General features: G+C 38.6%; 1 protein-coding gene and 1 pseudogene across 11 annotated transcripts in view; one reads left to right on the plus strand and one right to left on the minus strand.

Moving 5' to 3' along the window:
- Positions 1–22,059, minus strand: part of PPP1R12B (protein phosphatase 1 regulatory subunit 12B) — a 239,888-nt gene that overhangs the window by 167,348 nt on the left and 50,481 nt on the right. For all 11 annotated transcript variants that reach the window (XR_004031674.1, XR_004031679.1, XR_004031678.1 and 8 more), the window contains exons 2-3: positions 6,608–6,738; positions 827–945 (exon numbers count right to left, since the gene is read on the minus strand). Coding sequence is in view for 2 of the 11 variants with exons in the window: in XM_030818635.1 (XP_030674495.1) it covers positions 827–945; positions 6,608–6,738 (250 nt within the window). In the remaining 9 variants the exon portion in view is untranslated. The remainder of the gene's footprint in view (positions 1–826; positions 946–6,607; positions 6,739–22,059) is intronic.
- Positions 13,305–13,404, plus strand: LOC115836760 (annotated as a pseudogene).

Here is a 22,059-nt window from a genome sequence, read left to right on the forward strand (position 1 = left end):
CCAAAGGGCCAATATATATTTTCAGGTTTGTGGTTCATCCAATCTATCACTACTACTCAACTCTGCTGTTGTAGCACAAAAGCAGTTTTGGATAATATGTAAACAATGCGGATAGCAAGAATTGGCCCTGACTGTTCTAAAAGTTCATATTGGGAAAGACCACTGGAGCTAAATCCTCTGGGATGAACTGCAAGATTGTGAGTAAGGTAGTTTAGCAGAAGGACTAAAAAAAAAAAATCGCTACAAATCTTGTCCACAGAGTGAACCCAGGGACTTCCAGGTTGAAAAATTCCATCCTATTCTGTGAAATCGATTCTCCTAAAACTATAAAATAAGAATAAACATTTTTAGAATATTTTATTCTAAGTTAGCTTCCTCACCTCAACAAATTATCATACTAATTCTCATGGTTAGTTACAATAAATATCTTTACCAGCACCACTTTTAGCTCTCAACAAGGGAAAAGATGCAAAGTCACAAACTGAATTTGGCCAATTCTCAAATTTACACTGTATCCCAATACCATGCATACACACAGTAAGAAATGTTCACACTCCTCATCAGGTCACTCTTAATTGTATGATGGGTATGCAACTTCTGAATGGCAAAAACAAGGAATGATTGGTCATCCTTTTGGCATCTGGCCTATTCTTGTCTGAGTTATTATGAGGATACATGATGCTGGATTAATGATTAATGCAGTGCAGGCAGATCAAATCCTCTCCTATCATGTGATAGTGAAATGCTCTGCACAGCAAATGGATTATTTTCTGTAAATGGCGGTGTTTGAGAATCTTTCCTGGGCCCCTGCAATCCATAAGGTTACCTTGCTTCTTTACTTGCTCCAGAAGAAGATCCTTCATGGCTGGCTCTTCTGCAAGGTCAGAGGGAACTTCACCTTCACTATTGACAATACCTACACTGGCTCCGTGATTAATGAAATACCTGCGTAGACAAGATCCAGGATCAATATTATCTGTCAATCTAATATAAATTTTACCCATGCATCTGGCATTCAATACACCACGAAGTCTCTATTTTGAGTTTAAAATATGGTCTCAGTGAAGATATTCCATTATTAATTTCTATGTGCCTTAAACTTCAATAATTAAGACGGACGGCTTCCCCATTTCCTAACTAGAGCAATGCCAACAAAAAGGATTTCTTCCACACTCATATTAATAACTCCCATCGTCTCACTCCCAGTGGATAGCAAGAGAATTTCTAAGTAACATAAAGAAGGCATGCAGCCTTAAACCTTCCCAGTGCCACATTGGAGCTTATTAACTAGTGCTGTGGGTGTGAAAATAGAAGAATAAAGTGTGCATTAAAATTTGCATAAATCTGCCTAAATTATGCCTCCACAAAACTCTCCTATCAACCAGACATCCACATGAAATCTTCCTCTACTCTAAGACGAAACTAAATTACTTAAGAAATATTAAAACGTTAAATAATTAAATTGTAAATCCAAATAGAATACTTGATTCTGAAGAAGAAAGTCTGATAATTCATACCTTACATAGATCTCTTTTGATTTTCAGAGTGCTTTCACATAAAATTATAAGTCTTAGGCAACATTATGAAGTAGGCAATGTGGGTATTATTACCATGACTTTAAGAAATTGAGGTTCATACATATTAAGTAATTTTCTCAAAACCACATAGAGGGTAAATGGCAGAGGGTACAGCCCCAGTCTTGACTTCAAATCTAGTTCATCTTTTCTCTAGACCAAGTCACTTTTGGGCCAGTGAGAACCCTAATAACGCTAAGAGCTCTATCAAATACTCAGAAGTGTTTAAAGGAAAAAGAAAAATGATTCAAATTAGACTTCAATCCATTCAACAATTCAATAAACATTTACTGGTCCCCTACTATATTGAAGAAACCACTTTTTTTTTTTTTTTTTTTTTTTTTTTGAGACAGTCTTGCTCTGTCGCTCAGGCTGGAGTGCAATGGTGCGATCTCAGCTCACTGCAACCTCCACATCCCAGGTTCAAGCAATTCCCCTGCCTCAGCCTCCTGATTAGCTGGGATTACAGGAACGTGACACCACGCCCAGCTAATTTTTCGTACTTTTTTAGTAGAGATGGCATGTCGCCATGTTGGTCAGGCTGGTCTTGAACTCCAGACCTCAAGTAGTCCGCCTGCCTCGGCCTCCCAAAGTGCTGGGATTACAGGTGTGAGCTACTGCACCCGGCCATGGGAACCACATTTTAGACACTGCAGGATATTTAAAAAAAAAAAAAAAGAGAGAGAGAGATAATATATGGCCACTGGCTACTGCATTCAAAGAATTGGCATAGGGAGCCAAATGCAGTGGCTCACCCCTATAATCCTTTGGGAGGCTGAGGTGGGCAGATCACTTGAGGCCAGGAGTTTGAGACAAGCCTGACCAACATGATGAAACCCACTTCTACTAAAAATACAATACTTAGCCGGGCATGGTGGCAGGCACCTGTAGTCCTAGCTACTCAGGAGGCTGAGGTACAAGAATCATTTGAACCCAGGTGGCGGAGGTTGCAGTGAGCCAAGATCAGCCTGGGTGACAGCAAGACTCTATCTCAAAAAAAAAAAAAAAAAAAAAAGTTGGCAGGGGGAAAAGAATCAATAGAGATTAGATTAAGACCATGTTTTTGCTTTCTCAGTGCCTAGTACCTGGTATAATAGGGCCTCAAGAAATGTTTGTTAATTTATAGATCAATTCTACACGTATAAAGCTCAAAAGCTTTCACAATTCACCATTTAACCATCCCCTTTTTTCCCTTATAGTCTCAGAGGAAGACAGACCTTATTCAATTCCAAAACTAACTCCCTCTATTTGTATTCTTAATTCTAACAAGTCCTAGTATTCCGTTCATAAATTACCCTTCATTTTCACATATTCAACAGCTCCTCTCTTCTGATTCCTCTCCCTTAAGCAAAAGGAATATTCAGCTACACCTCCCCAACCGTGAAATATCAAAATGCAAATAATACACATAGTAAGCACTCAACAAATGTTTTCTGGATTGAAGTGTACCCTATACTTTATAATCAAACTAAACCACTTACTGTTCCCAAACACATCAACTCTCACCCAGCTCTCTTCCACAGCTTGTTTCTTCCAACTAGGTGGAACACTCTCCCTTCTCTTTTCCCTTATAGAAACCTTTCACTTCTTTCAAAGTTCATTTAAAATGCTTTTGCCTTCATGAAACCTTTGCCTGTTCTCACAAACTGAATTCCCTCTTTCCTTCCTTTAACCCCATCCTCCCCCTTCTCCTCCCCAACAAACACTAATTCTAGACCTCGGTCATGACTTACACTGTACCTCGATGTAGCCATTCCACCAGACTGAAAGCTACTTGAAGGCAATGTGAAAGGAAAATAAAAACTTGGGACGCTAATTTCACTATTCCAAAAGAAAAAAAATTAAGCTGAAAGCTGAGTCATGCAAGAAGCTGCCTTACCTTTTGTTCCTAGGCAGATAGCTATAGATAAAAAGTTAAATATCTCTACAGGTTCTATGTTTATCTCTATGTTCCCATTATCTTATGTAAAGTGAGATTTACTGAGCGTGAGATGAACATTTAATTGACTATTCCCCTACCTGCTCCTTTTCTCTGGCAACATGTGAATTCAGGAATGTGACCATGCCCTCCCCTTTTCCCCTCCAGGCTGCTTTTCCCTTTTAAGTATTGAAGCTCTCAACTTGATCTCTGGGGAAAGGCACAGATCTGTCTCCTGGGTGCACGTCTTTAACCTTGGTAAAATAAACTTTTAAATTGATTGAGATCTGTCTCAGATACTTTTTGGTTCATAGCAACAGCTGGGTCTTCCTCATTATTATCATCGCCATGGCATCTGACACTTGCTTTTTTCTCTCGGTATTCCATTAATAGTGCTTGAATTACATGAAATATCTTAACCACTCTACTCTGACGTCTATTCCATCCCTACTGGATCAGGCATAATGTCACTTGGGTATACAGGACCCTGCTTTACAACCAAGAAGATGAATTTTTAGAAAGTAATTTGGTTCTCTGTTTTTCCATTTTCTCCAGTTCTAGGGAAAAAGAAAAAAAGTTAAAAACCTCTTTAGTTTTACTTTTACCTGGACAAGAATAAATTCAACCTATGAAGTAATTTCTACTTTATCTCTGAGAATCCTTACAGTTGCCCAAAGGCTTACAAACAGCCACTAGCTCAATAAATATGCCCCTAGAAAATAAGGCCTTCTTGTCCTTCCTAACACCAATACAAGGTCTTTATGCTACTATCCTAAGGGAGGAAGAAAGAAAATGAAATATGTTCAAAAACTGAGAATAAATTAGCATCTCAATAAACTATAAAGCCAAATGCTGTATGTCTGGGTCAATCTGCTGCTTCTAAGTTAAACATTTATTCATAAAAAAAATGTAAAAACACCCAGCTAACTAGCATTGAGCCTGAAGTCATTTTAAAATGAGGAAAAAAGCCTCTGAAGCTCCCTGCTTTTGATGCAACATACTGAGACAAAAAGATCACCATGAAACATGAAATAGAATGTACTTGGATTCTTCCTAGAAAGCCAGTTTGCCTTTATTCATTTCTACTCCCTTGAAATTTAGAGTTCCTAATGATTCTGGGAATAAGAACATAAAGTCTAAGATCTTTAAGATACAAAAATAAAAACGATGAGATGATCACGGACTGATCTTATTTACAACATTCTTTATTGGCCCTGAGGTAAAGCAACCAAAATGAATAGTACAAACAATGTTTTTTTTCCACTGTATATTAAAAAAAATGCTACATACTGCAAATAAATAAACACAGTGAAAAATAAAATAAAGAAGGCCATCTCTACCACCACCCCACCTCTGCAATGGATTCTGGTCTAGATCACCTCTCTCCTGGTCAGACTTCCAAGTTTAATTTGTAATAATTTGTCTTAGGAAATAGCAGTTCTCACAGATTTATTTCATTCAAGGTAATATTTGTTTGAGCTAGAGATTGTTACATTTTGAACTTACTTCCAGAAGAATTATATTTGTTCATAAAGATGAATTAAAGAAATCACTGTAAAAAAAAAAAGCAATTACAATCATTCTCTCTACTTAGCTTCACACACAGGAGGATAATGCCAGCACAGGTGATCCTAATTCTAAGCATGCGCTCTCCTTAGAAAAGTGAAAGAAAAAAACTTAGGAAAAAATTGAATCCTTGAATGTAATGAGATTTGGTAGCTCGAATATCACAAGCATGCCACCTGAACAAACAGCAATTGAAAGGCCAACATGTTCTATAAATGTTTCTTAAATAAATGTTTTAAGTAAAATCACCTCAACTCTTAGGCATCAGAATTCTGGTGTTACTGGATAAGACTAAGAATAAGAGCCCTCCTTCCTGTTAGACTCTGAAAATGGGCAGCCTAGGGGATGAAGAGGTTACTGACTTTTACTAAATTGGAACAGAGGGAGGAATCAAGAGTGAAGAAAACTGCACTGTTTATTTCTGTTGGCTTTGGGGCCAACCCAGTCATCCACTTTTTAGAACAAGCAGCCCAGTCAAACACCAGTGCTGCTGCCTAAAGTTTCTCTGGCTCTGACTCTCCCTTTGTTTAACGTCTCCCACTGAGCATCCCTGGGTCAGCAGAAAACCTAGCAACTCAGGCTCTCCCTTAGGAAACCTGGGCAAATCAGATTCTGTGGGAAGTCATTCTCAGGCCTCTACAGAGCTGCCAACAAAATTCTCCCTGCTGTTTCCTGGACAGGAGAAATGTAATGGAGCTCTAATCATATTATTGAAAAGGGCCTTCACACAAGCAATCTGATTTTCAAAGGAGCATAGAATATCATTATTTTATTTAGGGAATTTACCTTAACAATATAAATTTACCCTCATCTAGAATACACTCAACTGCCTCATTTTAAAGATGTTTCGACTGCCATTTTAAAGATGTTTCCTTGTTTAAAAATAAACTCCCTGATCATTCCTTCACACAACAGATATTTATTCAGTGCCTCTTGTATCTCAGGTACCACATGGGCAGGATTCTTCTGCCCACGGGAGGGGCAAGTAGTTGTCCTGGAGATTAGTAGCTCCTAATGTATCTTATTAAATATTCCCATTCAACTAACGTGGAGAACACATGCCAGTGCCCACCTTTCCTTTGTTCCACATGTTTAGGCTCATTCTTCTGCTATTAACTACACAAGTGCTGTGACTGGTATGCTAGGCATTTTTTATCTTCATTTGTACTAAGCACTGATTTTTTTAAAAAAACAATGAAACAGGTTTACAAAGAATCCAGAAAAACATCTCCAGGCCTGCCTATATACATGCCCAGCTACAGTTGTTCAGAAAGTGAACCCAGACAGTGGAACAGCCACCTCTGCATATCCCAGAAAATATAAATTACCTGAAAATAGAAGCAAACAAAAAGAGTTTCAACTAAAAAACTATGGATTTAGCAGCTTTACAAAACATTGTATTAATTATGTCTTAAAGATAATTCAACTTTCTGCTTTTGTAATCTGTAATAGAGATTATAACTATTTATAAAATTCAAATTCCTAAGAATAGAGGAGAAATGAAGGCTATTCCTACAAATACTGCAAAGCCACACACACAGAGACTCACTCTGCTATGTTGAGATAACCACAGGAAGCTGCTGCATGAAGGGGTGTCCAGCCCTCGTTGTCTTGCTGGTTTACATTGGCTCTGTTCTCCACCAGAAACTTCACCATGTCCAAATTTTCATCAATACAGGCCTGAAAAGAAAAGTCCATTCATTCATTCAACAAGTATTCATTGAGTTCCACTATGTGCCAGACACTGCTCTGGGCATTGACAATGCCCAGCAGTTCTAATAATACATTAATTTTTATTTCTTCCAAACTGTGTCCAGAGCATGACTTCTAGGCTTTGTGATCTTATGCAAGCTCTTAAATGTCTCTATGCCTTAATATCTAAACTGTGAAACACAGTTTCATGTATAATGATACTTAATCTTTTTTTTTTTTTTGAGACGGAGTTTCACTCTTTTTGCCCAGGCTGGAGTGCAATGGCACAATCTCGGCTCACTGCAACCTCCGCTTCCCAGGTTCAAGCGATTCTCCTGCCTCAGGCTCCCTAGTAGCTGGGATTACAGGAATGTGCCACCACACCTGGCTAATTTTGCATTTTTAGTAGAGATGGGGTTTCTCCATGTTGGCCAGGCTTGTCTCGAACTCCTGACCTCAGGTGATCCACCCACCTCAGCCTCCCAAAGTGCTGGGATTACAGGTGTGAGCCACCACACCCGGCTTATGACACTTAATCTTATTTATAGTATTATTAGGATTAATTGTGAAAGTGATTTCTAAAGTGCTACAAATGAATAAGCTGTTTCATCATTATATTATAAAAAGGAAAGCATGTTACAAAACACTGATTTGTATATGAATTTTATTTCACTGCCACCTATTTGTCGCAGATGCTTATTAATTTTAAAAGAAAATAATCAGAGGATTGCCTGAAGCCAGAAGTTTGAGACCAGCCTGGGTAACACAGTGAGACCCTCTCTCTATTATTAAAAAAATTCATTCACTCATTCATTTAAAAAAGAAAAAATCACCCAGGATCAAATGCAATTTTTCTCAGTGGGAAGTTGTAGTTTACGACTCTAGAATTGCTAAACAAACACTGCTTTGGTGAGAAAGGGTAAGGTGATCATTTCAAACAGAAAAAATGTATTTTCATGTATTTTCTGAATGGCTTCAAACACTATGGCAAAGTATGCTTGCAGTTATGGATGGTTAGGGAGTCTCATCTGCTCATTTCATGGCAGCAATTAGGAGAAAGCAGAAGCTTTCTGAATAAAGGCTTTAGGCTTACCATAAGACTAAAAGAAACAGTCACAAACAGCAATGAGATCTAAAAAAAACAAAAGGTCTTGACATAGCTACAGAATAAAAATGTGGTAGAAGGCCCACATGTGAAAATGGTAATCATCATCAAGGCTTGAATGGTTACAAAACCATTGGGATAATTCAGGACCAAGAAACAAATGAGACTCCCTTTTTAAAACTTGCCTTTTAATCCCCTCCTTTAACAAACAAGGCTAAAACTTCAGCTCAGGAAGAATTATCCAAATCAAAGGATTTTCATAATAATAAGATATTACTTGCATTTTCATTGTATTGACATTTACACTAATGATGCAAAAGCAATGGTGAGTAAAACCGCTGGTGCCTTAACATGAGGCAAGACAACGGCATCAAAAACTACCAGCAGGCACTATATTCTTCCTCACCACATACAGTTAAAAAAATAAAAAAGAAAGCCAGTTTCACTTAAGAATAACCTTGAAGAAGCAGTAGAATTTTTTTTTTAATATTCTGTGTGAGAAAATAGAAAGTATACGTAAAGCACTTCTACTGCATTTTGAGGTATGATGGTTGATTCTAGGAAAAAGCACCTCGGGCCAGGCATGGTAACCCATGCCTGTAATCCCAACACTTTGAGAGGCTGAGGTGGTAGGACTGCTTTGAGTCCGGGAGTTCAAGACCAGCCTGAGCAACATAGATCCCATCTCTGCAAAAAAAATTAAAAATTAGCCAGGCATGGTGGCACGCACGTGTAGTCCCAGCTACTCAGGAGGCTAAGGTGGGAGGATGGCTTAAGCCTGGGAGGTCGAGGCTGCAATGAGCTGTGATCACTGCTCTCCAGCCTGGGTGACAGGGCAAGACTATGCCTCCAAAACAAAAACAAAAATAAAAATAAAAACACACCACTTATGCATCTGCTTCAGGTGTGAGATGAACTAGCCACTTTTTAAAATCAAAGTAGCACCATTTTTACTCAAAAGAATAACCAACAAATTATGATTATTCAGACTTGAAAATGAACAAAGTAAGCCTGTCACTCCAGAGAAAATAATCAGTATGTGTTGCAATAAAATTTGACCATCCAAGTGAAAATAAGAATTCTGGAAACAGCTACCACCATGAGCGTGACAGAATCTCTGCATTCACTTTTCTGATAAGATCTGTTTGACTATCAACAAATCTGATTTGTTGATATTATATAATGAAATGTTATTTAGATTTGTAAGATCTCTGTAACTCAATCAATCTATATTTTCCAAATAAACAAATGCATGGTGTTAGAAAATCACACATGAAGTAAAAGATTCATTCAAAGTACAAGTTAGACTAATGCGTTTTAATGTAACACAGTAAGAAAAGTCCATTGACATGGTTTCAGTTTCCACACTGCATGAACATTTAAGAAACTCATGTCTTAAACTACCATTTCTAAAACTTACATTTAAGAAACTATCAGGTCAGGTGTGGTGGCTCATGCCTATAATCCCAGCACTTTGGGAGGCCGAGGCAGGTGGATCACCTGAGGTCAGGAGTTTGAGACCAGCCTAGCCAAAATGGTGAAACCTCATCTCTACTAAAAATACAAAAACTAGGCAGGTATGGTGGTGCACACCTGTAATCTCAGCTACTCAGGAGGCTGAGGAACAAGAATCACTTGAACCTAGGAGGCAGAGGTTGCAGTGAGCCGGGATGGCACCACTGCACTCCAGCCTGGGCCACAGAGACTGTGCCTCAAAAAAAGAAACAAACTATCACTTATTGGAGTTTGGTATAATATCCAAGAAAAACATCTACAATTGTCTGAACAGACTATTAAAATGCTCCCCCCTTTTCCAAATATATACCTTTGAGAGGCCAGATTTTACATACTTTCATCAAAACAATATATCACAACAGATTGAATATAGACATTAAAATAAATTTGTAAAAATGTAAAACAATATCATTATTTTTAATTAAAATATGTCATTTATATTAACATGTAATCAGGGTCATTGTTGCTTTAAATGACTTAATAAGTACATATATAATAACTACATATTTTAAAAATTTCTCGGTAACATATAATAATCAACACAAACAAAGTCCTGGTTAAATTTTGGGAGTCCTAAATGATTTTTTAAGTATAAAGGAATCCTGAGATCAGTTTGATAACCACTGTCTTTAATCAAGCATACCAAAAGATATTTCATGGTGATAATGAACAACTATTTAAACGGCAAAAGATTACTGTGGAAAGAATTAAAGTTAGAACTCTAGAGGGCCCTTGTAACTACAGGACTTAAGTAGTACATATCATACCAAGAGAACTTACAGGAATTCCCTTCAAAGATAAACCTCATATCAGTCCTGCCTAGAAGAGGATGAATGAAAAAAGGGTGATTTCATTTAGACGAAAATTTAATTAGATAACTTGGTTACAAACAGCATCTTTGTTATTTTTTCCCAAAATATTTGATACTTCTTTTACACTTACTGAGATTAGCTAAAAATGTCAATCTAGGTTTGACTTGATGCTATATAATATATTCCTCCAATCTGACCTTCTGGCCAATGTGACTTTTATAACCAGTATCCATAATGGTCTAGTTTTCAACAGCAGCTCCAGAGATTATATTTCTTCTATGATGTTTTCTTAGGTTTATCAGCTTCCACAAGTATATCCCATTCTTTACCATGTAAAATGTTTCATAATTATTCATCATATTTACAAATAGTTCATAAGTATGCTTATCACTAAATTGGTCATATATTGTATGTCTGCCCATTTGCAATCCCATATGGCAAGGTCTAGCCAACTCATCGCAGAGTATCTCACTAAAAACTGTAAATCAACATTTTTATTTTATTTATTTTTCTTTTTTGTAAATCAATGTTTTTAAGTAAAAAAAATGGAAGGGGACACTTTGAAAAAGGTACTGAAGTCCAATAAGAAAAAAGTATTTTAAAGGTTGTACTAAAAACACTCTTTGCCCTTAGTAATACTCCTATATCAAGGTCAAATGTGCCGTCTAAACCTGTATGGGCCAGGACAGCTGGGTCAATTGCTTCTTGCTGGGTTGCAAAATTTCTTTGGCTCTGAAAGAACAATCTAAAAACTTAGCTCTAATGTCCACACTACTATCAAGCAGACTTTTAGAAGCCAATGTTTTCAAGATCATTCTTTGGCCTTTAAAGACAACAGCAGCCACATTCCAGAGGCCCTAAAATAAGCCCAGCTAGTCCAGGTATCAAATGGGAGAAAACTTGTCTTTTCTCTTTCCACCCCTCTTACTTCTCCTCTCCTTTTCTTAATCTCCTTCACCTCATCACTACTTCAGTTCTCTTCTTTTAAATTTTGTGATATTGTGTCTTATAAATCTCAAATCCTTGATATAAAAAACATTTTTGAGATAGGGTCTTGCTCTGTTGCCAGGGCTGGTCATTAACTCTTGGGCTCAAAAAGCCTCTGTCTCAGCCTTCCAAGTAGCTGGGACTACAGCTACATGCCACTACAGCCAGTTTGATACAAAATTTTATGGGAATGACACTGTAAGGAAGTTTGAGAGAACAACAAGAACAACAAAACTAGCCTAATCTAAAAATGTAATTTGGCGATCATCAATCTGTGAAGAACCATCTTACAGAAAATAAAGAAGGCCAACTGTCTAAATCATTCCCCGTACCCTCCACAAAGTGAAGGATGGTATGTTGTTTAAAACAGTTTTGGCTAGGCATGGTGGCTCACACCTGTAGTCCCAGCACTTTGAGAGGCCGAGGGGGAGGATCGCTTGAGTCCAGGAGAACCTGTGCAACACAGTGAGACCTCACCTCTATTTGTAAAATAAATAAAAGCACCAGCTTTGGAGTCAGAGAGACCAGGGCTTGCATACCAGCTCTGCTGATGCGTACAACCTAGAGTGGGGTATCTAACCTAACTATAAGCATATGTACTCATCTATAGCATTCGGAGTACCACCTACCTCATAAGGTTTTGTAAAGATTAAAGGAGATAAGCCCTTGGAATTGTTCCTGACTTTGTTGTTGTTCAGGCAACAGTGTAACACACAGCAACTGCCTCAAGGGGAAAAAAAAAAATAAAAGTACTTATTTCTCACTGATCACAGCCCTCCCCACCCCCAGTACCTTATAGGAGGAAAGCAGTTTGGTTAAAAATGTCTTTGAACTAGCAAGATTCTGGAGCTTGTTTGTAAGTCTAACTGCAGAAAATTCCCTCTCTAATGTTCAGAATCCCATGGATTCTTAAATTCAGGAGCTATATGAATAAAATAGTATGCACCCAGTTAAGGTGGAAGAGAATCATCCTTATAGGTAAGACCAATCAACAGAGTTGTAGGACACTCACTCTCATGAAGCACCTTGGAGTGACTGTTCTCTTGCTTTTTTTTTTTTTTTTTTGCCTCCAGAAGAAGGAATATGACTAAAGCATGGATGAGAGACTAAAGCATGGATGAGAGACACATAGTTCCTGAAAATCTTCTCAAGTGAATAATGACTAAATTTAGATGCCCTTCTGCCCACTCCATCTGCAGCTGTGCTGCTGACTCATTCACGACTGAAGCATGGTAGGATGAGCAGATTTGCCCACTTATAAAACTGTTTCCAGGGACATGAACTTCAACACCATGCCTCTACACAGAGCTGTGCTAAACCTTTCAGAGAGACAGGTCTTTCCTTTTCTTGGGAAGCAGGCTAAACAAGCTTTTGATGTCACCCATGATAATGGGGAAATTCTTTGCATTTGGCCCAGATTCCTTCTGATGTAGTTTAAGTCCATTTCCTCCTATTTTGCATTCCTGAAGACACATCGAATTTTACTAAAGTAACAACGTGTTCTAAGCTCCTTAAGAAATAGAGATATAACTTAATTACTAGTATGAAGGAACTATTTAGAAAAACTGCCAGGTAATAAATTAAAGCTTCCTAACATCAGCATGTCACATTTGTCTGGCAATGACGATCTCCAAGGAAAAATACTTGATTTTACCAATAATCTGGGGAAAGAGCACTGTGATCTCACTACTGTACCTGATACTGCTCTCTCCATATCAAAGGCAAAAGTGGCTGATGATCAATCAGTGCCAGGGTTAAATCTGGCAGTGCAAAGAAGTCCTCACAAAGCAAAGCCTCCTCGGTTCCCAAAATAGCCTACAACTGTTGCCACCAGCAAGTGCCAGCTTTCAGAGCTGACCTTGCGGTTGTGTCTCACAATATCACTAATACTACCTGCCTTGGCCTCAGAACAACTCTCTTCCCCATAAAACCCAGCTGCAGGTGTCTGGGCATATGTTATACTAGAAGCTGGGTTTAGTGCAGCCTAACACCTACTTGTTTGGATTTTTCAGCCCACGCTTTCCTTGATTTCAACAAATCATGTGGACAAAATTGTTGAGAGTATATCAAAAAACACTACCAAAAGAGTAAAAAGGCAGTCCATAGAGTGGGAGAAAATATTTGCAAATCAATGCTTACTTCAGCAGTACATATACTAAAACTGGAACAATACAGAGATTGGCATGGCCCCTACGTAAGGATGACAAGCAAATTCATGAAGCATTCCATATTTTTTATAAGCAAAAATACATGTACATAACAAATTTTTTAAATTTGCACATCATATATCTATCTGTATGGGATTAATATCCAGAGTATATTGAGAACTCCTAAAACTCAACAACAAAAAATAAACAACCTGATTCAAAAATGGGCAAAAAAAGATTTGAATGGACATGTCTCCAAAGATATAACGGCCAATAAGCATACGAAAAAATGCTCAATGTCACTAATCATTAGGGAAATGAAAAACAAAATTACAATGAGATAGCACCTCATACCTATTAGGATGGCTATTATCAAAAAAACAAAATGGGCCTGTAGTCCCGGTTATTTGGGAGGCTGAGGAGGGAGGATCGCTTGAGCCCAGGTGATCAAGGCTGCAGTGAGCTATGATAGCACCACTGCACTCAAGCCTGGGCAACACGCCAAGACCCGTCTCTAAAAATAAGTAATGAAATGTAAAAATAAAATTTTAGCATGCAAGGAAATATTTTAAAAGTGTTAGCTGGGCATGGTGGGTCATGCCTGTAATCTCAGCACTTTGGGAGGCTGAGGTGAGTGGATCACGAGATCAGGAGATTGAGACCATCCTGGCCAACATGGTGAAACCCAGTCTCTACTAAAATACAAAAAATTAGCTGGGCATGGTGGCGCGTGCCTGCAGTCCCAGGTACTTGGGAGGCTAAGGCAGGGGAATCGCTTGAACCCAGGAAGCGGAGGTTGCAGTGAGCCAAGATCACGCCACTACTCTCCAGCCTGGTGACAGAGCAAGACTCCATCTCAAAAAAAAAAAAAAAAAAAAAAAAAGTGTTGGCAAGGAATTAAAATCCTCGTGCACTGCTCAGGGGAATGTAAAATGGTATAGCCTCTATGGAAAACAGTATGGAAGTTCCTCAGAAAATTAAAAATAGAATTACCATTTCTATTTTCTATTCAAAAATAGGATTTTGAATATATATCCAGAAGAATTCTGGGTATAAACTCAAAATAATTGATGCCGGTTGTAATGGCTCATGCCTGTAATTCTAGCACTTTGGTAGGCTGAGGCGAGTGGACTGCCTGAGCTCAGGAGTTCAAGACCAGCCTGGGCAACATGACGAAACCTCGTCTCTACTAAAAACACAAAAAATTAGCTGGGTGTGGTGGCATGCACCTGTAATCCCAGCTACTCAGGAGGCTGAAGCACAAAAATTGCTTGAGCCCGGGAGGTGGAGGTTCTAGTGAACAGAGACTGCAGTCCAGCCTGGGGGACAGAATGAGACTGTCTCAAAAAAAAAAAAAAAAAAAATTAAAGAAATAATAATAATTGAAAGCAGGGTCTCTCAAAGAGATACATGTACACCCATGTTCACAGCAGCCTTATGTACAATAGCTACAACGTAGATGCAGTTGAAGAGCCCATTGATGGGTGAATGGATAAGTAAAATATGGTATATATATACAAAGTATATATACCAGAGGTAGTGTGGTCCTGATAACACCTTGATTTTAAACTTCTGGCCTCCAGAACTGTGGAAGAATGATTGAATAATTTTGTTTTAGGCTACCAAGTTTGTGTTAATTTGTTACAGAAGCCACAGGAAACTAATAAACTTGGCTAAGAATAGGGAATCAGAATCAGAACCTAGAGAGTCTGCCATATCCTCAATCCTTACTAGTAACTGAAAATCACAGCTGTAACTGATCCCTTCTTTGACAGATGAAAAGTGATCAATAAATTTATCATATGACTTTTTAAAAGACAACTGCATTAAATAGAAAGTTTTAGAAACTGTTTAACCAATCTCTGGCTCAAATAGCAAAACCCTGAAAGAACTAATCATGGTTCTCACATGAGGCATTTTACTGAAAGTATTCTGGCTGAGGACTGAAACCGGGATAGAAATACTAATTGATGAGGTCCCTGTGAAACCCAACATTTCTAAGCTCAAAGTCCCCTTGCCCCAACTAGGCGGCCAAGAAATAACATGCCAAGAAATTATACAGCTGTCCCTCAGTATCCATGGGGAACTGGTTGCAAGACCCCCTGCAGATACCAAAATCCACTGAGGGTCAAGTTCCTTAAATAAAATGGTATAGTATTTGCATATAACCTATGCACATCCTTCCAGATACTTTATAAATCATCTCTAGATTACTTAAAATGCCTAAAACAATGTGAATACCATGTAAATAGTCATACTAAACTGTTTTTATTTGTATTATTTTATTAATATTAAATTTTTATTTTTTATTTTTCCCAAATATTTTCAATCTGCAGTTGGTTGACTCCATGGATGCAGAACCCATGGACACGGAGAGCCAATAGTACAAATAAATTAAAGGTGATGAAGGACTCAGTAAATCTGGCAATCTCCACCATCAGGAGATCTTCACTACAGGAAGGCTTTAACCTATTAGTAGTTAAGATTGACTGATCCAGAGCTTGAGTCAATCCTTCCAAGTACCTGTCTCTTCATTCCAATCATGATATAGTATAACTACTGCTTAAGTTGGAATCATCACAGCAGTCTGCTCCAACATGACAGGTGACCCCAGCAACTGTCTGCCCTGTGTGAAAGACTCATAACCCCATTGGCAGAGACAATCTGGCTCTCAAATGGTGAGAACTGTATCTGATTATGTACTCAGTGGTCAGGCAGGCTCTGGACACAGATCTGTACCCTTTCAAGAGAGACAGCCGAGAGAGCAGAAGTAAAGAATTTTTCCATGAAGTGTCATACTTATTAAGATTTTGTTCTCGGTAAACTGGCATATTACCTCAAGACTGCAAATGTTTACAAGTTGGGACCAGAGAACATCTCCCTTCAATTAAGAGCAAGTATCATATTGCCTAAGGGTTAACACTACTTAAGTTTCAAAAATGTGTTCAATTTGGATTCTAATAAGCCGTTCGCTTCAAATAATGTTTCCCTCAATCTTCTCTATTCCCCATGCTTTTATTCACCCAAATGAAGAAAAATTCATTCAGCTGTCTTACAGCTTGGCAACTTTTGCACTATGGTTATACATGTCTGATCTCTTATCATCAAATCATGTTTTTTGAAAGTTGAGGAGAAAGAAGATGAAGAGCTCAGAAAATGAAATCCACATTTTCTCAAAGCTCATGAGTCATCTTCAAACAGAAGTTGTATGTTCCAGTCTCCAAATCTCTACTTTGTTACTCATTGATAATTCTAATTTTGAGGAACAATAAATGTGGCCTACTAATTGTGATAAAAATCCCAAGTATGACTTTCTTTCAGATCAAAGGTGAGATAGCTGAGTAACTCTGACACTTGAATATAAGAAAGTCCTGTTGAAATTGCCTTCTTACAAATTCTCTACATAAGAGCTGAGACACACTAAGTAATGGAATGATACACCTTTACAGACTTGATCAAAGACATTCCTTGGAAAAAGTCTATTATAACAAAACAGTAAAGGGAAAAAAGAATATGGAAGCTGGAGTGATAAGCATTAGGACTTTTCATGTTACAGATGAAGAAACTCAGCCTTGGAAAAGTTAAATGATTCTTATTTAAGGTCATATATTCAGTCACAGAACCACCTAAATGCTTTCTACCTACCAATTTAGAGGTGTCCGAAATAGAGTTCATGGCCAGGGTCAAGAAACTACTTGGTACATGGAATATTTTCAATGCTTAATACCATCTCCCTAAAAATAGCTTTATTTTAGTATATACAGTGTAAACTGATATTAGTCTACCCCTCCAATAATTTTATATAAGGAATGTGGCCAATTCAGTTGGTTACTCCTAACTAGACTAAATATAAAACACAAAGATCTCATTAAAGTGCTTTGGTTACCACTCTGTTTATTAGCATGAGTCTGGATTAGAAACCTCCTTCCTCTCTTGGCTACCTGTCTTAATCACAGCCCCCCAATGGTCTACACCCTGCTGCCAAGTTGGCATGTAGAGTAAACTGTTGTCCCGTGGAGAGGGATTTTTCTATTTAACTCCAGATCACTCTGTGCCCATAAACAAGTGTTTCACAAGCCACAAGAGCACAGCCTGAAAGCTATGGCATGGGCAATGCTCCATAGCTGTCAAGTAAGCCTGGGGAAAAGAAGGCAGGCAATTCTGGGATCTGAGTTGAGTAAGGAGTGAATGCCACAAAGAAATTACAGGCAGTTTAAATCTGCAGAAAGTATAAATCAGCACACCAAATATTATCCCTAAAAGGAGATATTAAATAAAAGGTTATTATTTTCCCAGCATATTTTCATCAAGAGTTTTATATAGTCAAAGCTAATAATATATTATTAGTCCGTAACACTTATTGTCATGTCCTCCCACAGGCAGAGTACTGCATGGTAGAAGACACAACAGAAAGCAGTTATATAACCCTACGCAGTGCAGTATACAGTTAAGAGCACAGACTATGAAATAAGACTTCCTGAGTTCAAATCCCAGGTCTACCGGTTTGTGTTCTTGGAACAAGTTATTTCTGTCTGCTTCAGGTTCCTCATCTGTTAAATTATCATACCAGTCATAAGAACTACTTCATGGAGTTACAATTAGGATTCAATGAGCTAATGTACATAAAAACACTTCGAGCCTGGAACGCAGTTAAATGTTATGTGTTAGCTGCTATTATTATATTACCCTTGTATAATCTCCAGAGTTAACAAGGGACCCTCCTTTCTACACAAGAGCAAAAATGATATACTTAAACATAAATATAGTTCTACATAAGTAATGTTATTCTTAAATATAAATATAAGCTCTATGTAAGTTCCTGTACATGTAAACAGATTACAGTCAGGTTTCATTCATAAGAGATGAAAGTTAATTAAAGTTAGGATTAGAGGAAAGGAAAAACAATGGGCCAGGGCTCCTATAGCTGACTTCTATAGCTGGTAAAGGAAGTTGAGGGGCTTTAGACTGTGTTTTACCATAACAGAGTCACTGGCTGCTGAGGGTCCATCAAGTCTAATTGTTAGCACAAGCAGAAAATCTAAGAAGATAAAGTTCCAATCTGACACTGACTCACATTACCAAAGAACAGGTTAAGAATTTGTCTCAGTAATCAGTGTTCCCTGACTATAATGTGCATTTCCATTTATTCATGTAACAAATATTTGCTAAGGCCTGTACTATACCAGACATGGTCCTCAGGCGGAGATGTAGTAATAAAAAATGATTAAGACTTTACCATTTAGTGGTGGAAAGAGACATGTAAATGATACAATGCAACAGAAATAATCTCTAATATAAAATGAGAGATAAGTACAAAGTGTTGTAGTACAGAGTAAGAAGTTGCTAACTTGGTCGAGGGGCCACAGGAAAAACCTCCCAGTATAAACATTATTTGGGCTGGGTGCGGTGGCTCACGCCTGTAATCCCAGCACTCTGGAGGCCAAGGTGGGCGGATCATGAGGTCAGGAGATCAAGATCATCCTGGCTAACACAGTGAAACCCCATCTCTATTAAAAAAATACAAAAAATTAGCCGGGCGTGGTGGCACACGCCTGCAGTCCCAGCTACTCAGGAGGCTGAGGCAGGAGAACCGCTTGAAGCTGGGAGGTGGAGTTGCAGTGAGCCAAGACACACCACTGCACTCCAGCCTGGGCAATAGAGTAAGACTCCGTCTCAAAAAAATTATAATAAAAATTAAAAATAAAAAATAAAAAAATTATTTACCTGAGTTATAAAGAAGAAAGAGAACACTGAAACAGCAGCGATGAAGAGAATCTGAAGCAAAGAGAATAACATAGGCAAAGGTCTGGAGGAAACAGAAAATGTCCATTTTTTGGAATAGTGAGAATTCTATGCATGCATAGACTAAAAAGGGGGTGGGGGCATGCATAGAAATTTAAGTAGGGCCTCATTTGCCATACTGAGAAATTGGAACTTTACCCTATAGGCTAGTGGAAAATAGGAGGAATTGTGGCTGGTAGGGTACGTTGACCGCCATGAAGGTCCCTATATCCCATCCATGATAAAGAGTTTCACCTTTATCCTGAAGACAACAGGGAGGTATTGAGGTTTTTTTTTTTTTTTTTTTGAGACGCAGTCTCGCTCTGTCACCCAGGCTGGAGTGCAGTGGTGCGATCTCAGCTCACTGCAAGCTCCGCCTCCCGGGTTCACGCTATTTTCCTGCCTCAGCCTCTCTGAGTAGCTGGGACTACAGGCGCCCACCACCACGCCCGGCTAATTTTTTTTTTGTATTTTTAGTAGAGACGGGGTTTCACCGTGGTCTCGATCTCCTGACCTTGTGATCCGCCCACCTCGGCCTCCCAAAGTGCTGGGATTACAAGCGTGAGCCACCGCGCCCGGCCGGTATTGAGGTTTTTAAACCAGAGAGTAATACTATGAGAATTGTATCTTAGAATGATAATTGCAGTAGGAATATGAAAATTGAACCACTGGGAGGGAAAACTCATGAGAGACACCAGTGAGGAAATTGTAATCCAGGCTAGAGAGGATGAGGTCTTGAAGTAAGGTACTGGCAGCTAAGACACTGGGGAGGACATGGATTTGAGAAGTACCCCTGAGGTAGAATGAACAGAACAGGGTTACTTATTAGAATGTCAGTGGTGAGAAAGGATAACATGGAGATTGTTAAGAGCTTAGGACCATGGGTGAATTGTGACACCACTTAGACAAAACAGGGAATATAAGGAAGTCTTATAAGGCTTTTCTGTTTCTGATTCCCAACTAGTGCTAATTTCTCTTAAAGCCTAAGTGACTTACACTCAGGAACTATATTTGAGCAGCAAACTAACAAGTACTGTTGCCCTTTCCATATTAAATAATCCTAAAGTGAGCCTAGAGAAATCAGTGCCAACCAGCCCAGCCTCACAGCTATTCCCTGCCCCACAGCAAAGTCCTGGTTGGGTCAGTGTCATGAATACCGTGGCAAGGGCCTGGCAAGGCATTATTGTACAGCAGCCCACACAACAGGGGAATTGAGGTTACAGTATACAGTCTCAGCTACAGCTGAAATCTCTTTAAAGGCACGTGTTAGTGATAACAATGGTAACTTTACAACTCAAGAGGACACCCCCGATTTCTCCTGGAAAATTGAAATCTTTGGAATAGAAAATGAGTTGGTAAATTAAAAATATACTGTTTGGCCCATATGGTATTTTAAAATTAAAGATTTTTTGCACACAAAAATTCTATATTTGAAACTCCTTTTTAAAAATTAGATTACCTTACAACACTGGGGCCAAATTCCCACAAAGTAACAACTGGTTGGAGTTGAGTGGCAGCTGCCTTCTTTAGGCAGAACATGCGTTTCTCAGTGCCCCAGGCCCCATCTCTCTCTACTGTGTTACACCGAGCCTGCTTTATTAATTTGTATTACCTGCCCATCCCCTTTACTTTATTTTCCCCAAAATTTTTATTATGAAGATGTTCAAACACAGAAAAGTTGAAAGAAGTTCACAGTGACCCCCCCCATATACCCACACAAGCTATCGTCCACTATTAATGTTGTATTTGCTGTGCCATGTATCCATCCCTTCATCCATTCATCACATTTCAGACATTAGTAATAATTTCTCCAAATACTTAACTATAGAGTTCAATACCTCTTCACAGTGTAATTTTTCTTTTGAAGTAAAATTTACATAGAGTGAAAAGCACAAATCTTAGATATACATTCACTAAGTTTTGACAAATGTCTGTATATGTTACCACTCATTGTAGGTGTTTGAGTTGCATCTCTCAGGCATCTGACCCCTTGGACAGAGAATTGTTTTTCTACATTGCTCTGACCTCAGCACTGTCCGAGGCCAAGGAAATGCCGGCTATGAGCAGAAACATAGTTGGCCTCTCTTAAAGCTGCATCTTGTTTCTGCTAGGCCTTAACAGTCCAAATCTGGGTATAATCAATTTTGTATATCCGATAATATAAATTCACTATTGAGGCTGAAAACAGAAGACACACTAGAGATTAAGACTTTAGAAATCTAAACAACTTGGTTTTTTCCTGAAAGCATCAAGCATAACGATACAACAAAACATGGCCTGTAGTTCAAACTTCAGACTGCTACGTCCTAGAAGAAGGGAAGTAGAATGAAAAATATAAACCAATAAATAACACAAACATCCCTTGAGGTCACAAATAGAAGAGTTAGATTCCACTCTCCCCGACTAGCTTAGTGGTAGTACCAAGGTAACAAGAAAAGCTTCCGTGATTTGGTTGGTAAGAGAAGGCATTCCTAAGTCCAGGAAAAGATCAGGAATAGCAAAAAGGTAGAAACCTCATGTTCCAAAAGTAGAATATGGACAGGTAAAAACCTGAAAGAGAACTCAAGATTCACTGTTAAGGCAAAGACTTTCCACATAGCCTGGCAAAGCAATGGCATCCCTTTATGGAAATGAAAATGAGAAACACCCCCTGTCTCCTTTGATGGTAAGTGCTTACTTATCTGCAATCAAATCCCAGCCTCCCAGAGCACTTCACTAGCAGGGTGCTCAGAATTAGGTGAAGCTTGCCAAGACAGAAAATTTCAGATGCTGTCGCAGAGGCATCGAAGGTTAAGGAAAGAGTGTGTGTTACCTTGCTTTCAATGTGTCTCAACTGTCTCATTTACAGAGTGTCCTCAAGCCCAAACTCTGAACAACTGTTATGTAGGACAGAGGTAGAGGAGAAATTTCAGAACAGAATGGAGGATGTTATAAGATACCGTATAGGCAAAAGAGTCTGACT

The sequence above is a fragment of the Nomascus leucogenys genome, chromosome 9 (genome assembly GCF_006542625.1).
Source record: "Nomascus leucogenys isolate Asia chromosome 9, Asia_NLE_v1, whole genome shotgun sequence".
Taxonomy (NCBI): Eukaryota; Metazoa; Chordata; class Mammalia; order Primates; family Hylobatidae; genus Nomascus; species Nomascus leucogenys.